This window comes from Haematobia irritans, chromosome 2, assembly GCF_050003625.1.
Source record: "Haematobia irritans isolate KBUSLIRL chromosome 2, ASM5000362v1, whole genome shotgun sequence".
NCBI classification, from domain to species: Eukaryota; Metazoa; Arthropoda; class Insecta; order Diptera; family Muscidae; genus Haematobia; species Haematobia irritans.
In genome coordinates, this window is record NC_134398.1 from 83,319,066 (window position 1) to 83,344,110 (window position 25,045).

At 34.9% G+C, this 25,045-nt stretch overlaps 1 protein-coding gene across 7 annotated transcripts in view; it reads right to left on the bottom strand.

The window, feature by feature from the left end:
• Window positions 1-25,045, bottom strand: part of CYLD (ubiquitin carboxyl-terminal hydrolase CYLD) — a 125,797-nt gene that overhangs the window by 6,552 nt on the left and 94,200 nt on the right. For all 7 annotated transcript variants that reach the window (XM_075295462.1, XM_075295461.1, XM_075295463.1 and 4 more), the window contains 2 exons: window positions 2,928-3,069; window positions 2,663-2,859 (listed from right to left, as the gene is read on the bottom strand). In XM_075295462.1, the coding sequence (XP_075151577.1) occupies window positions 2,663-2,859; window positions 2,928-3,069 (339 nt within the window). The remainder of the gene's footprint in view (window positions 1-2,662; window positions 2,860-2,927; window positions 3,070-25,045) is intronic.

Here is a 25,045-nt window from a genome sequence, read left to right on the forward strand (position 1 = left end):
ATAAAAAAAGAACATGTAAAAGTATCACCTATAGTTTTTGTATAAATGCCCATTTACTAGAAACATACAGTACAAAAATTGTCTCAAATTTTCGTATTTTTCGTTTATTGTTAAAGAAGTTTATAAAAATGTATTTTAGACCTCACCCATGTGGACAATATTTATAGCTTAATTAGATTAAAGCCTCTACTTTAAAATAACATCGAGAAATAAATCGAAACTAAGTGGGAAAACAGAATTTGGTGCCTTTTTTGAATGTCCTTCTATGTGGACATCGGTAGTGAAAGGGTTAAAGCAGATTCACAATGCCAAGTACAATTTCGAATACACATACGGATTTTTTTAATGATATAGATTGGCTCTTTTCCGTGAATTTTAATTGTTAATTGAAATTGCTTATTTTTTTAGGATCATCATCACCCTTATTCCTGAAGTCGCCCTCGCTCTCGCCGCCGCTTTTTGTCGTCTGTCGCTTTTGAGTCGTCTCGTCATTCATTTGTTATTCCTGCGAAGTGGCGACGACGACGATTACTTTTTGTACCAATTACAATACTCGGTAATAAAAGGCCGATATCACTAGAAAACAATCAGCCGATGTGCAAAAAAAGAATTTTAATTTTTTCGCTTTAAAAAATTTTTATTTCTGACGCAATTCTAAGTCGGAAAATCAAGAAAAAATACTTAATTTGACGCGGAAAAAATGTGGATATATATTCGAGGACAGTTAAAGCTTCCAAAACTACAAAAATGGCGACGACGCTGAGATCAATGGCACAAGGATCATCGTGAAGGAAAACAATCAGCTGATGTGCAAAACTGAATTTAATTTTATTTGCGTTTAAAATGCTGTTTGTTTGTAATCCAATGTGGACTTGGAAAATCAAAATAAATGATAAATTTGACTCGGGAAATGATTTAGATATCTACATTATGGCAATAACAACATCCGGCATGTATAATTGGAACGACGTTGACATTATGTGTCCAAGGATCATTCAAAGTTCGATACAATTGTTACCTAAGTTTGGTGCTAAATAAAATACATTGGCCTTGAAGGATTTCTATTAAAAATAAATGGAATTGAAAATCAACACGTTTACTTTAATTGTACAGTGTTCTTTTCTATGATTTGAATGTGATGACCATAACTGCTATATATACTGATTTTTCCCATTTTTTTGTAATTGTTGAAGATTAGTCACTTTACCTCTTACCAATTTCCATTTTTTACATTTATTTTTCAATTGTTCGATTAATAAAGTCTAAAAAACTTCTTCAAAAATTAAACACTAAACTCGTCGGTGGTAAATTTAAAGGCGACAAAAAGCGACACCAGGAATACCGATTTTCTTCGATAGCAGAATATATCGACGAACGGAATACAAATTAGTGGCGACTCACGAAAAGCGACGGCGACTTCAGGTATAAGGGTGATTTTGTATTTCAAATTGGCAATAACGTTTAATGTTATTCGAACCAGGGACGAAGTCTATTCTCTACGCTGGGAATTGATTTATGTTTACATATACAGTGCACTCGCGGTAACGTGAACAAATTAAAACCAAGCGAGTTCACGTTAGCGATTTATTCCAGCTTCCACTCTTTGAGGAACTCATGTTCTGAGCTGACCACGATCACAAATCTATTGATATAAAAATGCGCTATTTATACCAAATTGATATGTATCATATAAAAGAAAACTGCACAATTAAAGTAAACGTGTTGATTTTTCCATTCATTTTCAATAGAAACCCTTCAAGGCCAATGTATTTTATTTAGCACCAAACTTATAATGTAAATCATCTCCCGAGTCAAATTTATCATTTATTATTTTTAAAAGCAAATAATTAAAATTCAGTTTTGCACATCAGCTGATTGTTTTCTTTCACGATGATCCTTGTGCAATTGATCTCAGCGTCGTCGCCATTTTTATAGTTTTGGAAGGTTTTTCTGTCCTTGAATATATATCCATATTTTTCCAGCGTCAAATCAAATATTTTTTCTTGAATTGCGTAAGAAATAAAAATATTTTAAAACGGAAAAATTAAAATACATTTTTTGCACATCAGCTGATTGTTTTCTAGTGATATCGGCCTTTTTTTACAGAGTATTGTAATTGGTGCAAAAAGTAATCGTCGTCTCGCCGTCGCCACTTCACAGGAATACCAAATGAATGACGAGACGACTTAAAAGCGACAGAAGACAAAAAGCGACAGCGAGAGGGAGAGCGACTTCAGGAATAAGGGTGAATATATAGAACAATCTCCGCGACTACGTTATTTACATTTCCATCCAAAATTCTTCGATTTGTATTTAATAGAATCACTCATACCTACGCAGCACAATCAAAATTACACAAATTTTCATTGATTTTCGTACATTTTACATGTTGGAATAGAAACATTTTGATACATTACGTTTAACTTTTTGTATTATCATGCTAACTAAAATCATTTGTAAGTGAAAAGACGTTGGCGGCTGTCGAGAGAGTAGAGTGAACATCCCAAGTCATACCACCAGTCCATTTTCGCTTAATCACCAATAGAGGTTTTAGGGGATAATTTTCTTCGTCAGGACATTCTTTTTCTCCCTTGTCCTTTTCGAAGAATTTAAGGTGGTGAGTTTAACGAAGACCTATTTCTTTCTTGGTATTCTTACTTACCTTTTCTATCAGCCATGGAATCAAAAAAACACCAAGGAGCATCGGGACCGGAACCAGCCTTGACAAATGTTACATAATGGGATGTTTCAATGCAAACCACTGCAAAAAGTTCCATATAAAGACGTGGAACTGTCATGTGGTTTGCCATCACCTTAAAATCTTGAGGCACTGAAAGCTCACGATACTTATGGTTAGATCTAGAAATACATGGAGAACATTTAAGGTGCAATAGCTACGAGATGAACTAATATATATGTATGTATACCTTTTCACATGCATATGCACCGTTTCTAAGCACTTTGGACAAAATGATGTAGATTCAAGGCCTACACCACTTTGTAAGACACCGAAGCAGTCACGGCATTCGAACTCTGCTAATTTTCCACACACTGAGCACTGTCGGGGGGCTAAAATAAAAAAATACTTATTTATTAATTTTTGAAAATAATTGAGTTACTACTAATCTAATCTAAATACTAATCTTTGAAATGTTCGTCCCTCTGTCAAAGTTTAGGCCCTTAAAGTAAGGAAAATTTCCTTTAATATAAAGAATCAAATGATTTAATGGAATAATTTTTTAATTAGCTGTGATATTGATTAAACATAAAAAAACTTCAATAGTTGCAGCCCGATTAAGTTTCAGGCTCACTTCGACTACTCAGTCCATTGTGATTCCACATTAACTAAAAGTACCTATTACATATGGGCACTTCTAGTTTTAACCGCTCAACCTTCTCGATTATTCTCTTCTATTGAACAAACCAGATTGTTCCAAAAAACATTAGCAGTTTTTGCAAAATCGCCTGTTATAGCAGATGTCAGGAGTGATATCTGACGTCTTGAGAACACTACCATATCTAGTGTGCGGTTTAAGTTTAAATGGGGCCATATTTACTTGCAATTCTCCCATCGAACATTTGCCATCATAATAACCTTCTGACGCAGTAAGAACTTGCAGGTAGCCAGAGGCATACCAACAGATTATAGTTCCCCTGGAATATGTAAGGTAGTTCCTAGCCTTGCTAACTCATCCGCTTCGCAGTTCCCCGGTATGTTCCTATGGCCAGGCATCCATATTAGGTGAATATTGTACTGCTCAGGCATCTCGTTGAGAGATTTGCGGCAGTCGATCGCCGTTTTCGAGTTAAGGAACACAGAATCCACGGATTTTATTGCAGGTTGACTGTCTGAGTATATATTAATGCCAACATTTGTTGGAACCTCCTTACTTCTCAGCCAATTCGCCACCTCTTTTGGGTAATCGTTTCGCTATTCGAGGTTCCAGGTCTTTAGAATATACTCCGAAACCCACTTATCCATCAAGTTTGGAGCCAATAGTGTAGAAATCTATATAACGTTTATTCCCTGGCGACTGTGTGCACCAACCTCACTATAAGGGAATAAGTTTCAAACATTTTGTCGAAAAGTGGTTTGCCAAATTTTAATCCACTACGTTTGGAACATCTGGCATTATTTTGAGGACCGAACTGTGACCGTACCTTTTTCCGACCACAGCGATAGCTCGCGCAACCAGCCGTTGTTGCAGCTGACTTTTTGGCCAAAATGTCTAAGGGCAATTGATGCAGCATGACATTAAGGGAATCTGTTCCTGTCTTACTGAATGCGCCTGAGATACACAAACAAGCCGTACCTTGAACTTTATATAAACTTGTCGGCTGCTGACTACAACACCATATAGTATTATAGGTCTAACCACTGCCGTGTATAGCCAATTTACAATTTTCGGGTTTTGTCCCCACTTTTTTCCTATTGCACTTTTACACGAGTACAAAGCTACCGTTGCTTTTATTGCCCTTTCTTCAACATTAAGCTTAATGTTTAGCTTCCTGTCCAAAATAACGCCAAAGTAATTTGCACCCTCACCAAATGGAATTTCAATACCCATAAGGATATAGGCTTAACCGTAGGAGTTTTGTGATGACCAGTTCTGTCTTCTCAGTCATCCGGAGGGCTCTCTGTATAATATCTCCGATTGTGGATGGGAATTTTCCCCTGACTGCTAGAGCTACATCGTCTGCGTATGCCACCACTTGTATCCTTTCTTTTTCTAGGGAATCCATAAGGTTGTTTATAGCAAGATGTGATAGAACTCCTTCTTGGGGAGTGCATCTGTTCACATACCATTATATGTTTGCTTGTCCTGGTGTGGCTGAAATACGTCTCTTCATTAGAAGTTCATCTAACAGTCTAAGTATACCTGGATCAACCTTCAGAGTTGCCAGTCCATTTAATATCGAGCTCGGATGGACGTTATTGAATGCCCCTTCGATGTCTAAAAAAGCCACGATTGTGTAATCATTGAACGATAGTGAGCTTTCAATAAAGCTGACTAGTTCATGCAATGCGGTCTCAGTATACCTGCCCTTCGAGTATGCATGCTGTCGTTTAGAGAGCAAACTGGAATCGACGCTAGATCTAAGATATATATCTATCATCCTCTCCTGAGTCTTGAGTAGGAATGAGGATAAGCTAATTGGTCGGAAATCCTTCGCACTCGAGTGAGGGGCTTTTCCCGCTTTAGGTCACTGCTTGTAACTCCGCCGGAGTAATTTCATCAGGTCCGGGGGATTCCAAAACTATTTAACGCCCATTTTATTCTAGATTCCAATACAATTCCCTCGAGCCGCTGTGGCACCGCCAGAACATGGCTCAACCGTCTGATTTCCAGTAGTACCCTCAGTAGTCTGGAAGCCTTGGACGTATTTTCAATACTGCTGCAATAACCATTTCAAGAGTTATGCTGAGCCTTTCTCAGTTCTCTCTTGTATCCTTTCAGATTCTTCTTGTAAGCGTCCCAATCCTCCGAAGCTCTGGTGGACTTTGTTAAAGAGCTTCCTGCAGGATTTCCTCATATTACTTAACTCAGTAGACCAAAGAATCGTAGCACTTATTTTACTAGTGGGGGTAATCCAAATTAACTGCGTTGAAATGGGATGTGAAACCTTGAAAACGCATCCCATTAACTAAGTAACAACCGCTTCATGTACAAGTATATAGTTACATAGATTCAGGCAACTCAAGTTGGTTAATGGCACCGCGTGCTTTCTTCTTTCTATCCTTTGGACATTGCCACGTTCATGCGCCTCTTCCTCAGCTACTATCATAAACACGACCCTAAAGGGTTTTCACGTTTTTCGCTTTTAAATCAACAATTCAATACAATTTCAATTCAAAATTTTTATTAAAATAAAACAGTTGAAGTAAAACAGCTGACTTCGAATACTCTAAATTATTTCTCCCTTTTTATTACCTTCCCATACTGTTTAGAATAGGAGGATTTTATTCCAGGGGAAAATGAATTCCCAGGGAATATTCAGAATTGGGCTAGTTATAATTATCAATACGTTTGAATTGTCTATGAATTTTATACATTTTCTGAATTGATATCGATAATTTTCAGAGTTGATATCAGTTAGAGTCCTGCACAAATATATTTGGCTGGCAAATACCAAATGGTGTTTACGGCCAAAGTCAAGACATGCGAGTATAAATGAGAGTACAAATAGTATTTGTAACCGAAGAAGCTCTGAGCAAATTAAACATAGTGTGTATTTATTTCAACAAATACTCTTACTTGCAATCTTTGCCCTGATCCCGCAAACTGAAATACTCTCTTTGCAAAAGCAAAATGCATAAACACATTCATCGATATTGAATAAATACACAAAACAACATCAAATACTCGGGACACGAAACATAGCGACCGAGTATTCCTAGAGATTCATCTCTTTGCTTTGCTATGCTTTTGTGGTGCATTTGTTAGTCAGAGTTGCCAACTTGTAGGAAGCAAAAATAGCAACACAGTGGTATTTTTTGACTGCGTTTCGATTAATTACGTTCATTCTTATACCCTAAACCACATAGTGGTCAGGGTATTTTTTATTATAATATGTAAATATGAACATAGTACTGCTTTGTAATAATTACTTTTGAATAATTATATTTTATAATAAAAATAAAAAAATCAAATATTTTCATTGTTGCTTATTAGAAAATCTTTTTTTGCTGCTAAACCTTTTGTCCAATGAATTATTATCTAGTTTAAACCAAAAAATATTTAGGAATTTGAATATAAAAATATATTTCCAATTATTATTACCACCGCAATTACCATCAATCTCATTAGCTTTATTGTGATATGGCATCCCTACTTGACATTATATTGCTCTCTTCTGCTTCTCAGTTTCTCCTTCTCTCACTTACTCCCAACTCCAAACAAATGGTGGTGGCAGGACTGCCAATAAAATTTCAAGAAAAATCGTCACTTTTTTTGATAAAAATCGTGATAATCGGCATTTGCATTTTAAAAGTCGGCAATATAAATAATATTAAAATTAAACATAGTTTTTGGGTAAACACAAAACAAAAGTATTCATTTCATATACAAAACAAAAAAATAATGTACACAACCATGCATTTCAATAAAAAAACTATATAAAGAAACCAGTTTTGTATACAAATAGCATTCCATAAAAATCATTTTCTGGTTAAACAATAAAATTTCGTAATTTTTGTACAAAAAATCTATTTTTCTAACATATTGTTATTAATTGAGTAACATTTTTATTTAAAAAGTAAATATTTTGAAACTAAAGAAAAAGTCCAGTGATTTTTTATGGTGTTTCCGATAGATATGCCTATATGTGGTTATTTTTATACCCTCCACCATTGGATGGGGGGTATATTAACTTTGTCATTCCGTTTGTAACACATCGAAATATTGCTCTAAGACCCCATAAAGTATATATATTCTGGGTCGTGGTGAAATTCTGAGTCGATCTGAGCATGTCCGTCCGTCCGTCTGTCGAAATCACGCTAACTTCCGAACGAAACAAGCTATCGACTTGAAACTTGGCACAGGTAGTTGTTATTGATGTAGGTCGGATGGTATTGCAAATGGGCCATATCGGTCCACTTTTACGTATAGCCCCCATATAAACGGACCCCCAAATTTGGCTTGCGAGGCCTCTAAGAGAAGCAAATTTCATCCGATCTGGCTGAAATTTGGTACATGATGTTAGTATATTGTCTCTAACAACCATGCAAAAATTGGTCCACATCGGTCCATAATTATATATAGCCCCCATATAAACCGATCCCCCGATTTGGCTTGCAGAGCCTCTAAGAGAAACAATTTTCATCCGATCCGACTGAAATTTGGTACATGGTATTAGTATATGGTCTCTAACAACCATGCAAAAATTGGTCCATATCGGTCCATAATTATATATAGCCCCCATATAAACCGATCCCCCGATTTGGCTTGCGGAGCCTCTAAGAGAAGCTAATTTCATCCGATCCGGCTGAAATTTGATTCAGTTGAAATTTGGTACGTGATGTTAATTTATGGCCTCAAACACCTATGCAAAAATTGGTCGATATCGGTCCATTATTATATATAGGCCCCATATAAACCGATCCCCAGATTTGACCTCTGGAGCACCTTGGAAGAGCAAAATTCTTCCCATTCGGTTGAAATTTGGTACGTGATGTTAGTATAGGGTATCCAACAACCATGCAGGAATTGGTTCCTATCAGTCCATAATAATATATAGCTCCCATATAAACCGATCCCCCGATTTGGCTTGCGGAGCCTCTAAGAGAAGCTAATTTCATCCGATCCGGCTGAAATTTGATTCAGTTGAAATTTGGTACGTGATGTTAATTTATGGCCTCAAACACCTATGCAAAAATTGGTCGATATCGGTCCATAATTATATATAGGCCCCATATAAACCGATCCCCAGATTTGACCTCTGGAGCACCTTGGAAGAGCAAAATTCTTCCCATTCGGTTGAAATTTGGTACGTGATGTTAGTATAGGGTATCCAACAACCATGCAGGAATTGGTTCCTATCAGTCCATAATAATATATAGCTCCCATATAAACCGATCCCCAGATTTGACCTCCGGTGCCTCTAAGAGAAGCTAATTTCATCCGATCTGGTTGAAATTTGGTACGTGGTGGTAGCATATGATATTTAACAACCATGTGAGTTGAAATTTGTGGATGACAGTCTTTCGTAGAAGTTTCTACGCAATCCATGGTGGAGGGTACATAAGATTCGGCCTGGCCAAACTTACGGCCGTATATACTTGTTTATACTGTACTAGAATTTTATCATAATTAGTACAAGTTTCTATTGCACATTCTGAGTAAATCATTATCAATTTTGGTATTAAAACAACTTGAGTTATTTCATTTTAGAATATTCCATCCAATGAATTATTCTTCAGCTATCATCTAATTTTAGTTTTTTGCTTAAAAATTTCTACGGTTGCTCTGGAGTTTGGAAGAATCATGATTATTTGTACGAATTTTGACAAAATTCGAAAAGCCAAAGTACTCCACGTTTTGTTTCCGAATTTTTTTCCCCAAAATTTGTCAAATGTATTTTAATATTTTCAAAAATTTCTTCAAAATGTAAAAACTTTAACTGCCTGAACTATGTGTCTAAAGAACGTAGATATTATCGTTAAAATCGGAATTGTCCATTTTGTGAGTAAAAAATCGTCAAAATGCCGATAAATCGTCAAATACGCGAGATGTGTGTAGGTTTGCAAATGCTGAATATGTAAATAGTATTTGGCGTGAGTTTTTGTGTTTGTACACACAAGATAATAGTTCATGTGTAGGGAAAAATACAATAATTTGCGGGAACAAATGAGAGTAAACACTGACCATCAATAGACAAAAATGTCTTGATATGTCTTATAAGACGTCTTGTGCAGGCCTTTAATATCAATAACGCCTATTGTGAAATTTAGCTTTATAAAATTTAATATACTAAGCTATATATTCCTTAAGATTCTTAGGTAGGTTGAAGTGGCAGCCCGATTAAAATCCAGGCTCACTTAGACTATTCGGTCCATTGTGATACCACATTAACTAAAATTATCTATTACATATGGGTACTTCTAGTTTTAACCGATGAACCTTCTCGATTATTTTCTTCTGTTGAACTAACCAGATTGTTCCAAAAACATTAGCAGACTGCTTAAGTTAACGTTTTCCAGGTCCGCCAGTCATCTAAAGCTACATGCCTCTAAAATTTGCTTACGCCTTACACAAAATGCAGGTCACTCACACAAGAGGTGTTTAATTGATTCCTTTTTCCACCGCATCATGACAGCTCGTACAATAGTCATTATACTTCGCATTACAATGGACTGAATAGTCAAAGTGAGCCTGAAATATGAGGCTGCCACTATACAGTAATCCCTCGATTTACGTCGTGATTGGTTCCGGAATTTGACGACGTTAATCGAAACGACGTAAACCGAATTAAAAATTGCTCATACTTATTCCTAAGTCCATTTATGTATGTATGTGTGTGTACATAATAAAAAATCTTCAAAAATAAAGGCAATTCAGTAAGAATTTCAGAAAAAAAAATGTTTCGATGTCATCATCGTTGATACTTATTGTACTTATGGAAGGCGTTTTTTTATAATGTGGGCAAAAAAGTCGACGACGTAAATCGAATCGCGTCGTAAATCGAAGTTTGAAGGAACAAAAAATTTGACGACGTAAATCGAAACAACGTAAATCGAGGGATTACTGTACCTATACTTCGCGCCAATAGTTTTTACAACATCGCCTATCAGGCAGCGACCCGTTATAGCGGATATCAGAAGTGATATCTGACGTCTTGAGAACACTAGCATATCTAGTGTGCGGTTTAAGTTCAAATGGGGCCATATTTGCCTGGTGTCGTTACAACCCTTGCAATTCTCCCATCGAACATTTGCCATCATAACTTAAGATCCTTACTTTCACTTCACTTCTTCTCCAACTACACAACGGTAAGCATAATATCTCATCTCTATTGGTTCATCTCTATAATCAACTACTCAATAAATATTAACTTAACTCTGAAAACTGAAACATCTTTTTGTAATTTTTTCGTTACTTTTCCGGTTGGGTTTCATTCCATTAACACATCGTTTATTATTTTTCATTACTTTGAGAAATAATAAAACAAATCACACACACACGCTCATACAGTCCACACATCTTCTACAGGGATCAGGGATCAAATATGCAGTTATTTTAACATGCCAAAGTACTTCCACGAGCTAAAAAGTACCTTTTCTAATACGAACAAAATCAAAACAATTATTTAGTTTCATTCAGTCATATTTTTTCTACGAGCTCTATTCAAAAAAATAATAACACTCAAAAAAGAGTGAACACACCAGGAACATTTTAACTAAACTTTATTATAATCGTCGATATCAAGCTGAACTACATTTTTCGACAAATTCAAGGAAATTTATTGGACAAAAGTTTTTGTCACTTGTTAAAGAAAATTTCGTAGTTTGAAGGGAATAACTTGGATTGACGCAGTTTTGGTAAAATTTACAAATTTTAAGAAACTCTTGACTATTTTATGGGTGATACGAATTTGGTAAATCTTTTGCTTCATTTCTGTATTTAATTTGTTGTCCATTTTTGTTCATTTAAGTAACGTTAGCAAAAAAATTAAGTCATGGAAATTTTCCCAAAACCTAATAATAGGTTGGCTGATAAGTCCCCGGTCTAACAAAGAAAAACACATTTTTTGTCAAAATCCGTTTTTATTATTCAACATAGTTCCCTTCAAGAGCGATACAACGATTATAGCGACCTTCCAATTTCTTGATACCATTTTGGTAGTACTCCTTCGGTTTTGCCTCAAAATAGGCCTCAGTTTCGGCGATCACCTCTTCATTGCAGCCAAATTTTTTCCCTACGACCATCCTTTTGAGGTCTGAGAACAAGAAAAAGTCGCTGGGGTCAGATCTGGAGAATACGGTGGGTGGTGAAGCAATTCGAAGCCCAATTCATGAATTTTTGCCATCGTTCTCAATGACTTGTGGCACGGTGCGTTGTCTTGGTGGAACAACACTTTTTTCTTCTTCATATGGGGCCGTTTTGCCGCGATTTCGACCTTCAAACGCTCCAATAACGCCATATAATAGTCACTGTTGATGGTTTTTCCCTTCTCAAGATAATCGATAAAAATTATTCCATGCGCTTCCCAAAAACAGAGGCCATTACTTTGCAAGCGGACTTTTGAGTCTTTCCACGCTTTGGAGACGGTTCACCGGTCGCTGTCCACTCAGCCGACTGTCGATTGGACTCAGGGGTGTAGTGATGGAGCCATGTTTCATCCATTGTCACATATCGACGGAAAAACTCGGGTGTATTACGAGTTAACAGCTGCAAACACCGCTCAGAATCATCAACACGTTGTTGTTTTTGGTCAAATGTGAGCTCGCGCGGCACCCATTTTGCACAGAGCTTCCGCATATCCAAATATTGATGAAAGATATGACCAACAAGTTCCTTTGATATCTTTAAGGCCTCTTATATCTCGATCAACTTCATTTTACGGTCATTCAAAATCATTTTGTGGATTTTTTTGATGTTTTCGTCGGTAACCACCTCTTTCGGGCGTCCAGTGCGTTCACCGTCCTCCGTGCTCATTTAACCACTCTTGAATTTTGCATACCAATCAATTATTGTTGATTTCCCTGGTGCAGAGTAGTGTTGGGAAAGTAACGAGTATTTGATTACAAGTACTCGTTACTGACTAATTTTTTGAGTACTCGTTACGAGAAAATGAGTACTCAATATCTTCAATGCCAGTTTTTTTCTTCTAACGGTAAGTAAGTTGGTTGGAAAGTATTAATTGAAGTTTTCGAAAATCGTTTTATCAGTTAAAATGACACGAAAAGGATATATGGCTTCATATTTGAAGAAAGTGAAAAATTTATCTGATTTCTTAAAAACGTTTGCATTTGAAAAAAAATTGCATTGGGTGTATGTGGGAGCTTTAATTTAAAGAATCACATGGATCACGTCTCATGCGAATAGTATGAATAATAATGTCGTTGACTTCAGCTGGTTCAATCCAATTGTTTTCAGAGAACCCTGACGAAAAAATTCCAAATAGTGAATACGAAATTGGCTCTAAATATTTGAATGATTGGTGAAAATCTTTTTCTAACGAGACCCATATATCTACAACACCACATTTTATAACACTAGAATAAAACTGGATAATGTAATTTGCTTTTCTATACTGTTTTTAAATTTAAAAAAGAGGAAGATATTATTAAAAAGTGCCCACAATGTCTTTTTTAATTTTTTTACAAAAGTAACGAGTAGTAACGAGTACTCAATTGAAAAGTAACGAGTAGTAACGAGTAGTCAAAAGTAATCAAAATTTACAACACTAGTGCAGAGTCCGGAAACTCAAACCAAGTTTTTGCTACCACCGTATTTTTTCCCTTCAGAAAACAGTATTTTATGAAAACACGAAATTCCTTTTTTCCATTTTTTTCACAATAACAAAAGTTGCTTCACAAAAGACGCTCTATCTCACAAACTAATTGACTTACAGACGTCATATTTTGACACGAATCATTTGAAGGTTGGTACTATATAAAAATAATATGCATTTAATACTAGCGACGCCATCTATGTGTCAGACCGGGGACTTATCAGCCAACCTGTTAATTCTATGATCTAAAATACAAAGACAATAAACTTGAGGAAGATAGGAAATTGGCTTGCGTCATACCAAATGTTGCATTTACCATGTTAGTTCCATACATGTTTGTAATTTTTTATTTGTTTTTCGTTTTTATTTTTTAAATGAAAAACTTAATTTTCTTCTTAAAATATCGTAAAATATCTACTTATTATATTTATTATAACATTATTGATTCTAATACTCATTATAAGATATATATCTTGTGTATTAGGAACCCAAAAATAAATAAATGAAATGAAAAATGAAACAATGTTAAATTTTAAGCAACAACAAAAAAATTACATTTTCCCCTCTATTGAAATTTATTTCGTGCACTTAATTTCTTTTTATTTGCATTTTAATGCTATGTCAATACTTGTCGTATACGCGTTTGGTTCGAGTATGAAACTAACACGGTAAATGGTTTGATCTCCTCAGTAGCCAATTTCCCATCTTTCTCAAGTTTATTGTCTTTGCTAAAATAGACTTAAATTGACTTTAGTGCCCTAGAAGGTTTACATTTTTGAATGTACATATTCCTGCATATTCATGTTTGTTTTCCTTTTGACATTTTAATCAATGCGTCACACCAAATGTTGCATTGCATTGCAGCCCGATGTATCAGGCTCACTTAGACTATTCAGACCATTGTGGTACCACATTGGTGAACTTCTCTCTTATCACTGAGTGCTGCCCGATTCCATGTTAAGCTCAATGACAAGGGACCTCCTTTTTATAGCCGAGTCCGAACGGCGTTCCATATTGCAGGGAAACCACTTAGAAACTCTGAGAAATGTCACCAGCATTACTGAGGTGGGATAATCCACCGCTGAAAACCCTTTTGGTGTTCGGTCGAAGCAGGAATCGAACCCACAAACACACTTCTTAGAATATAGGAAATTTTCCTATATTTCTTATAATCAATACCTGTCATCGATGTAATCGATAAGTTTGCGCGTGGGTTGTTTTTTTAGTTGGAATCGCGTTGTTATGGTATACGGAGAGATTGTTAAAAAATAAAATAGTAAAATAATATAATATATAACATATAAAATATTTGTTATTTTAAATTGGTGAAAAAATTTTTCGTTTTTTTTTTTTCAAAATTATTGAACATAAATAAAAAACAATAAGTCTATCAATGTTCGTAATGGTGTATAAAGAAAGAAAACAGCAACAGAATAACAACCCCTTCATTCGTCTTCATCTTGGAATCTACGATTAGCAGGTAACATTCATATAGTGACGCTAACCTTTTGTGAAAAAATTTTTTATATTTGTAGGTATTGAAATTGTAAAAGGAGGACAAAATCGTTACGCAGCATCTTATTAAAAATGAAAGGAACAAGAAGAAGAAAAGCATTACGTTTTACAGTTGGTAACTTTACATGGAAATTGGAAATAGTGGAATAATAAACTAATATTTCAAGGCCTGTTAATTCTTAATAAATATATTTAATATATTAATAAAAACATGTCTTTTATTGAAGAAAAAATGCCTATATAAATAAATAAAACTGTTTTTAAAAACGAAGGTAAGCAGTTCTAATTTTGAAGTAAGAGGTTTACCACAAATATGTAAGATTTATCCAAATGAATGAAAAAAGTTCAATAAAATCATTCCATATATGAATTCAATTCAGTTACATTTTTTCATTCTGTAGCATAGTGGTACATAAATATAGTAAAATGCTAACTAATATATGGAATGCATTCTACCTAATTTCTACGAAATTCACATCGTTCAAACAAATAAAAATGTCTTTGGCGCTATACGAAGTTCAACTTTCTTCACAATGAGTTCATTTTAACTTAAAGAAGTGGTCACTTTTTTCTGGGTGCAAGCGGAACACTTGGTTAGAGCACCTGAAGCAATGTAACTTAGGCACAGGAACTTGTAAATTGTGGATTATAGTGAGAGCCCTCTCGAACCCCACCACAAGGGTTGATGGAATCGCAGTCACATTTGGCGACATGACGGTGACTGATCCGAAGAGATGCGCCAGATTTTTCAACCGACAGTTTGTCGGGCATCCCGAGAGTGATAGAGTGCAAAGGAGAGCCACTCGTCACATACGTGGTCTCCGAGCCGATGACACACCATCACTAATGTCATCAACAGCGCGGAGGATGATTCCATTACTGAAGCCAGGTAAAGATTCGAGTAAAGGTGAATCGTACAGACCGATATCCCTTCTCTCGCCAGTAGCCAAGACACTTGAGGCACTACTCCTCCCCAGCCTTGTGGAGAATTTTCCAGTTGCCCACCATCAACATGGAGTAAGGTACATAGCACGACGACAGTCTTGCATGCCACTTCAGCACACATTAATATGGGACTCAATTAGCCCAAGCCGTGTCACAAGACGGCCCTCGTGGCGCTTGACCTATCGAAGGCATTCGATACGGTCAACCATGCCACACTAATCGAGGACATCGGGAATACGTCCCTACCGCCAGGAACCAAGCGTTGGGTTCTGAATTATGTGTGCATTATCTGATATCTCCGGCACTGTTTAATATTGTAGTTAAATTTTATTTTGTACTGAATGGAAAAATCTATACACAAACTTCAAAATCATTTTCAAAACTACTACTTCATATAATAAAATATACAACAGCAAATAACACTTCCAAATGGTACTTCAACACTTTCCCTTGTTATGTGATGTTAGAGGTTTGTAATCCAAGTTGAGAGTAAAGCTCTGCCAATCTGGTTTGTTGCAAAGGCTTCGTCATCAAATCAGCTAATTCTTTTCCGTAGATATTTGTTGAACTGTCAGTTCCTTTTCAGAGACTTTTTCGCGAACAAAGAAATGCTTCAAACTGATATGCTTTGTTCTCTTATGATATTCCGGATTTTGTGCTAGTTTAACAGCAGCTGAATTATCTATATACAAAGTCGGAACATCATTTAAACGCGTTAGTTCTGTATATAAACGTTTGAGCCAAATAACTTCCTTAGCAGCTTCAGAGGCAGCAACTATCTCGGCTTCAGTTGTGGAAGTTGTAAGCATTGCTTGTCGTTGGCTTTTCCAAGATACCACACCGTTACCATACATAGCTACAACTCCTGTTTCGGATCTTCGAGTTTTGAGACATCCTCCAAAATCCGCATCACTAAAGCATTGTAATTCTTCTTTTATTTGCCTTTTGTATTGAATGCAATAGCTTGCAGTGCCAGAAATATATCGAAAATCTCTTTTTATGCGAGTTATATCTTCCTTTGATGGTTTTCTAAAGATTTTGAGAGGAAGCCAACATCTGGCCTTGTTCCCAACATTAGGTACATAAGGACTCCAACAGCTTGGCGATAAGGAAATGAAAATCAGTTTCTACTACTTTCCTCGATTCGCAAATTCCTTCTTTTATCGTAGGCGTTGAAACCGGACTGCACTCAGAAAAATTAAATCTTTCTAAAATTTTTCTGGCATATGCTTGTTGGCTGATTTCTATACCCTCTTCATTACATTTGATTTCCAATCCCAAAAAGTAAAACGCTTCCTTTGTTGTTATCTTGAATTCCTTTTTTAATTGTTCCAGAAGAATTTTGATATCATGAAGATTTGTTGCAGCTACTAGACCGCATCTACATACAGAGCTAGTATTATTTTGTTTCCTTTAGTGTCCTTTGTGTAGATGCATGGATCAGCTACGCTTATTTTAAAACCAAGCTTTTGCAAATAGCTGCCAATTTTTTGATTCAAACAACGTGGTGCTTGTTTTAATCCATATAAGCTCCTTTTTAATCTGCATACTCTCCCTGTACCGTCTTCAAAACCTTCAGGTTGTTTCACGAAAATTGTTTCTTCTAGATTTCCATAAAGAAACGCCGTTGATACATCGAACTGCGCTGAATGCATGCCTTGAACTGCAGCTATACTTAAAATTGCCCTTATAGCTTCCATTCTTGGACTGAATGTTTCTTCGTAATTCATACCTTTAGACTGCTTGTCATCTTTTATGACAAGTCTGACCTTAAATTTGTCCAGAGTTCCATTAGGATTTGAATTAACTTTAAACTCTTTGCATAGCTTCTATCCATTGTACCTTTTCAGAGCTTTTCTTTACATCTTCATACGATAATGGAGTCTTTATATTTTTGACGAAACCCTGAGTTTCCATCACAAAATTGTCAATTTTTTATTTTTTTAAATTTGAGCGGTCTCTTCAGCTATATTTGCTCTGTGTATTTGAATTTTCATTTGTTTCAAATCTGTGAAAATCACCGTTATCACATTCTTCAAAGTCATCTTCACTGGGTATGATTTCTTGTTCAGTTTCCTGTGGCATATTCTCTTCGCTATATTCTTCTTCTGAATTTGCTTGCGGTGCTTTTTCGTAATTTTTGAAAAATAATTCACTTCTTTATTACCTTCTTTGGAAATTGTGTCCTCTATGATGTCAGAATTGTCTTGACAACTTGTTATCTCTTCACAAAAGCGAACATCTTTTGACAATACTAGGGCTGTGGAGTCGAGCCAATTTTGCTCGACTCCGACTCCAGCATTTTTCATCAGCTCGACTCCGACTCCGGAGTCGACTCCGGGTAATATAACTAAATCTCATTTTAATACCACTAATTTGTAGTTCTATTGTGGGGGTACCGTAAGTGGATCGATATAAAGTATCGTATTTATTTATGTGTGCAAAAAAGGTCTTAATTTCACATTAGATGCCAATTGAACTCTATATTTCAAATTTAGGGCAATGTTTAATAAATAAAATAATGATAAAAATAAATAAATAATAAATAAAATAATGATAAATTTGTGGACCAAAATTATTGATACCATCTCAAATCCTTTAAATTTGTTGGTTTATATTCCCATATGCATGAATTTGAATCTGAATCGATTTAGGCAAAATTGTATATACTTCTACAAAATCTATTTACTTAAAATTTTAACAAAAAATAAAAATGCAAGGAAAGTCTAAAGTCTAATATACTCTACACAACTTTGTATTTAGATCTACATTTTGATAAAATCTCAAATCAGACTTCTACAAAATATCGGGCAATATTTGGGAAATATTTATAATTGTTTAGACAATTTCGCAAAAATGCATTTATGATTCATTCATTGAAAATTTTGAAAATTTGAGTCATTTCTACAAGTTTTCGACTTAGCAGTATCAGTGAGCATACAAAATTTTTGCAAAATTTTATATAGAAATAAAATTTTGCAAAATTTTCTACAGAAACAAAATTTTGACTAAATTTTCTATAGAAATAAAATTTTGACCAAATGTATAGAAATAAAATTTTGAATAAAATTTTTATAGAAATAAAATTTGGCAAAATTTTTTTTAGAAATAAAAGTTTGAAAAAATTGTCAATAGAAATACAATTAAAAAAAATTGTGTAGCAAACAAAAATTTTGAGAAAATTTGCTGTAGAAATAAAATTTGACAATTTTTTCTTATAGAAATAAAATTTTGAAAAAATTATCAATAAATATACAATTTTAGAAAAATTTTTGTGTAGTAAATAAAATTCTGCAAAATATTCTACAGAAACAACATTTTGACTAAATTTTCTATAGAAATAAAATTTTGACAAAGTTTTCTAAAAAAAATCTATTACTATAAAATTTTGGCAAAATTTTCTATAGAAACAAAATTTTGACCAAATTTTCTAATAAAAAAATCTATTACTATAAAATTTTGGCAAAATTTTCTATAGAAAAAATATTTCTATAGTAATAAAATTTTGAATAAATTTTTTATGGAAATGAAAGTTTGACAAAATTTGCTATAGAAATAAAATTTTGACAAAACTTTTTATAGAAATAACATTTTGACAAAATTTTCTATAAAAAACAATTTTCTGTCAATATTCCACATATGTATTTATATGGCCTTAAAATAAAATTAAAAAAAATAATTTCGATTGTTCGAAATATTTCAAATAAATTGATATGGGCATTAAAATGGATCGATCCAGCCCATCTGCTAGTCTAACATTCTAGGAAACATAAAAAGATAGCCGTAATTGGAAGTTGATTTTCATTTACAATCATGCTGTACATTGATCGAATGAATAACGCAACGGAAACTAAACTAAACTGGAAACTGTAATATTATCCAGCAAAATCTTCAGACTCCAAGACTCCGACTCCGGCTCCGGCTCACACCCCTCGACAATACTATGCTGTGATTCTCCTTCATATAAATTCGGTATCTTTCTTCTGTGTCATATCCAATCAAAAATCCCTTTTTGGCGTTGGACTCCATTTTCTTCCTTTTCTGTTTTGGGACATATACATTCTCCCAAAGCATAGTTCATGTGGGCTCTTGCCATCAATATCGGTCTTACGTGTACGATTTAAAATGTATATAGATGTACTCACCAGTTCGGCACATATAGCATCCGGAAACTGAATATTTTTGTTTGAATACATGAATGTTCGAGCCATCTCAATTATTGTTCTGTTTTCTCTTTCGCTTGAGCCATTTTGCTCTGGTGTATAGGGTGCAGTGAGCCTTTGTATAACACCATATTCTTTCAATATTTGACGAATCTCAAAACTGTCAAACTCTCCTACATTGTCACTTAAAAATTCTTTAATTGAGTTTCCTTGGTTCTTGGCTAAGCACAGGACTTCCTTTAAAGCATCCTTGACTCCAGATTTTTCTTTCAGAAAATAGCCAAAACAATACTTAGTATACGTGTCTTTAAACACAACTAAATATTTGAACTTGTTAAATGAAGGAGGGAAAGGACCACTGACATCAGCTGACATAAATTCACCTGGGCTTCTTGATTTCATCCTTGTTCCAAATAGTAAACGATGTGATTTTCCATAAATACAGGGCTCACAAACGTTTTGGTCCATTTTCACTTCAATACCAAGTTCAGTCTTGTTTCTTTTGAATGTGACGTTTATCCTGGTGTCCCCAACGTTCATGATACAATTGTAAAGTTTTATCGGATTCTACGTAATTGATTTCCTTTGGCTTTGTTGGAAATATAGCGTCTATGTCGGCCTTGTATAGAGAGCCTCCTACCTCCCTGTGTCTTAATAATAAAACTCCATCATCAACAATCAGTTTACATTCTGTAGATGTCGACTTGAACTCGCCGTTCGTTCTTTTATCATGCGCAGCTAAAACAGAAAATAAATTTCTCGATATGCTTGGGACGTACCAAACATCGCTCAACCTAATTATATAATATTTGTTATTTACTTTGTCAAAATATTTTGTCAAAATTGTATTTTTAATCAAACTGAGCCCCCATGGGCCATATGTTGATAGATATATAAAGTAGAGCAATAATGAGATTTAAAATATTAATTACATACATCAAAAATTGCTAAGGCACTAACACGAAAAATTCTAAAACTATAAAAAAAAAAACTTAAAAATCTAAAAATCTAAAAATCTAGCAAAATCCTCAATGCACATTTCTAAAAAAAATAATGAATAAGTGTGAGACAGAGATTGTCAATGACTAAACTGCTAAGCTTCGTGAAAAAAATGGGATATTAACTTTTTTTTGAAAACATGAACACTATTCGATAATTGCTTTATGTTTTGAGGTAAGGAGTTCCACAGTCTGGTAACTCGAATTGCAAACGAGCGCTCCAGAATATTATGGTTGAAATTTTCAATGCGTATTTGAGTGGTCCTTGTTGTACTCAAGAACCGGAAATAAGATATAAGATATTCTGGTTTACCTGATTTCAAAACACCATAAAGAAAACAAAGACATCGAATATCAAGATAACGCTCAAACGAGCATCCCAGAAATTCATTAGCAAAGCGTGAATAGTTGTGTCTATAGTTTTTTTACCGAATACAAAACGAAGCAGAGAATGGAAACATGAAGTAAGTTTAGACAAACTTGATCTACTTGACCCCATATAAACCTCTACACCGTATAAAATATGTGGCATAAGTAGTGAATGCGCCAGCATTCGTTTCACAGGAAGCGGGAGAATAACGTTCAAACGTTCAGAACGAAGATAACTTTTGAACATATCTTGGCTATATGGAAATCGAATTTAAAAGTCTATGGTCAATGTGAAACCCAAGAGAAATAATGGAGTCACTAAAACTAATTAAATTGTCTTGGATCACAATATCTCTGTGTGATCGGCTGGCGGGGATTTTCAAAAGCCATGATCTTTGTTTTACTGACATTAATGGACAAGTTATTTCTGCCAGCCCAGTCATAAATATGACCGATGTCATGATCCAAATTCAATAGAGCATCTTGCGTCGTGCCAGATGCGCAGGTACTAAATAATTGAATATCATCGGCATATATAGCCATATCAACATGTTGAACACAATGTACAATGTCATTAATATATAACATAAACAGTATAGGACCAAGGATAGATCCCTGTGGAACACCTGAAGAAATTGGGTTTACACATGAACTACGGCCATCACTATGTACAAATTGTTCGATAAAAAGGACGAAATAAGTCTACAGGAAAAAACCGACAGATCAAATTGCCGGTAGAGTTTATGTATTAATTAGTTGTGATCCACGGAATCAAAAGCCTTGCTTAAATCAAGAGCAGCAAGAATTCCGGGATCTCTCTTGTCAATTACACGTCTGATATCATCTGTAAGCTTTACCATAAGCGACGTCGTGCTATGGCGTCTTCTAAAGCCTGATTCACATGGATCAATTAAAGAAAAATTATCCAGATACGCAATTAGCTGATCCTTTATCAAGATTTCAAAGCATTTCGACAGCGCTGGAAGAATGGAAATAGGCCTGAAATCACTGCAATTTGAACCCGAAGTGCCCTTCTTCTTGAGAGGCGTAACTCTTGCTAGCTTCCATGAAGCCGGAAAACAACTAGTCATAAGTATTGTGTTAAATACATGTAATATGTGATGACAAATGTACGGAAATACTATCTTAATGAAGCGAATGGGAATACCGTCAGTTCCTAAGGCATTGGACTTAATTCTAAATATTGCACTGTGTAACTCGTCCAGATATACATTCCTAAAATTAAAGTTGTTATCACGCAAAACATCATAATTAATACTAGATTGCACATAGTTAGATTGTGAGGATGTATAATAATTATTCAACAGGTCAAGATCTATATCACAGTTATTATCACAGGCGTTGTCAGTGGAACTAATCCGAGACCAGAGTTCCTTGGCATTGGACGTACCCTGAAACATGCGAAGACCATACGCTCGTTTAGCACGTCTTATTGCCCTCCGAGCTATTGATCTGTATCTTTTGTATGTGTCTCTATTACTAATACACTGATTCTCAATATAAGCACGGTACGCTAAGTCACGATGTCAAACAGCTTGCCTAATATCATCATTGTCATACCAGCGTGGTCTGACGCTATTAATTGCCCTTATTCGCTCAGGTACATTTCTCCCAAGTAACTCATTCAAAATGCAATTCAGAAGAGTTATATGAGAATCGGTATCATTTGTGAGATAAAGAGGCGTAAAATCTACACTTTCTATATCACATAGCAAATTGTCCATATTTATGCAAGTATAATCAAGGTAAGAATAAAACAAGTTCTGATCCTGGTTTGGAACTTATCTCTATAGTACCTTTTCCAATTACGTCCAATAATTCTTTGCCAGCTGCTTCGATTTTACATGATTCGTTAAATTTTCAAAAGTTTTGAACAGATTTATATTATTCGTAACATGACGAGTTGCGCCATTGGCTAACCACCAGTTATTTGAAAAATGTTCTTTAATAGTATTAACTTCATCGCAAAATATTGGTAGAATCTGATGGGTTGCTTTCTCAACATCCGCATTTTTGTCTTTATTAGGCTTATCATCACTTATCCATTTTCGGCACTCACGCAGCCAATGTCCTTTTTTCTTGCAATAATTACACACATCATCTTTTTTGACTTGATTGTTTCTGTAATTCTGACCTCTTTTATTATTTAACATCAATGCTTCACCATTCTTCGCAACATCAGCACTCTTGAAATTTCTTTCATACATACAGATCTGTGCCGACATTTCTTCAAAATTATTTTCTTCATTTTTCGTCAAAAGCGTCCAACTTGATTTAAATGTGTCATATTGACTTGGCAAAATTTGAAGAATTTTACATACCGAAGTTTTATTTGTATGTAAAATTCTTCAAATTTTGCCAAGTCAAATCAAGTTGGACAATTGATTGTCATTCCGTCCTTTAAGTCCATTATTCAACTCTATCCACAAGCTTTTTTTAATTTTGCAATATGCAAACTAACATCGTCATTTGTATTCCAAGTAAACGAGAAGAAATCGATACATATTTTGAACAAATTATCCTTTGATCTGGCTTCAAACTTGATCTTCAATGATTTCTAAGCCTCAACGACAGTTTCCTTGCCCATTTTTTGGTACACTTCGTCACTTACCGCGCTTGCAATCATCGATTTAGCATAACTATTTGCTTTTCTGTATAAGTCTGACAATTCCTTGAACTTCTTCTTCTCTTCGGCTGTTGCGTTACCTGAAGGAGGTGTTGGCTTTCTTAATCTTCCATCTATTACGTCGATTGCACCTTCGGGAGCAACTCTAGTTTAGCTATACCTCGTAAAAAAAAAAATTTTTTTTTTTGGGTCGATAGAGAATTAAATTTAATATCGAAATAAAGAGTAACCGGTTGGCGGTCGTAACCGGTTAACCGGTTATTTGAACCTAAAGTGTAAGCAAATAATCGTTAATAAAACCGGTTTTAGTGAACCGATTACTTTCAAATGTACATCACTAGAAAGCTAGAGATACGACCTTTCAAATGAGGTGAGATTATCCGGTTATTAGTTTAGGTTTTATATGAAAAAATACGTATTTTTGAACCGGTTTTTTTTGACAAAACCGTCCTTTAATCCAAAAACGCTCGATGTAAAGGTACAAAATTACTAATTGCATTGTGTAGCTTACACTTCTACCTATCCGTTAAAGTCATTTGCTTGCCGATATCTGCCTTAGAACCGGATATATTTGATCTGAAATGTAATTGTAACCGTAAAATTTGAATTTATCGTTAATAAAACCGGTTTTAGTGAACCGATTACTTTAAAATATACATCACTAGAAAGCTAAAGGTACGACCTTTCAAATGAGGTACAATTTGAGTTTATCCGGTTATCAGTTTAGGTTTTAGATGGAAAAATAGGTGTTTTTGAACCGGTTTTTTTTACAAAACCGGCTTTTAATCCAAAAACGCTCAATGTAAAGGTACAAAAGTAATAATTGCATTGTGTAGCTAACACTTCTACCTATCCGTTAAAGTCATTTGCTTGCCGATATCGCCGTTAGAACCGGATATATTTGATCTGAAATGTAATTGTTACCGTAAAATTTGAATTTTGCTAAAAAAGAATTGCATTCAATTTTAATTCAAAGTTGTTTTCGGGGTGGAATGAAAACAGATCCGTTTTAAAACCGGTTATGGTTTGAATGAACTGACTGTTCCTAAAGCCACATCACTAAGCAAAAAATGGGGAAGTACACGAAATATGAAAAGTGCCGTTATAACATCGGCTGTGGCGTTAAATGCAACCATGTGCTTCAAAAGTTAATTGTTTGCAAAAATGGAAATCACGCGGGTCACACAATTATATGAAATTTTTGGTTTAGAAATAAAAGGCGAAATCGCGCGTTTTTTTTTGAAAAAATTTTTCATTTTGTCTTTTTGAACCGGATATGGATAGGATCTGGGAAATATGTCTGCAGGAATAAAAAAGCGCCGCAGGCAAAAAATTTTTTCAAAAAAATCGCGCGATTTTTTTGAAAAAATTTTTTATTTTTCAAACCGTATATGGATATATAATAGTTAATATCACCGGTTATAGTAAAGATAGCAGCTTGATTTTGACCTTGA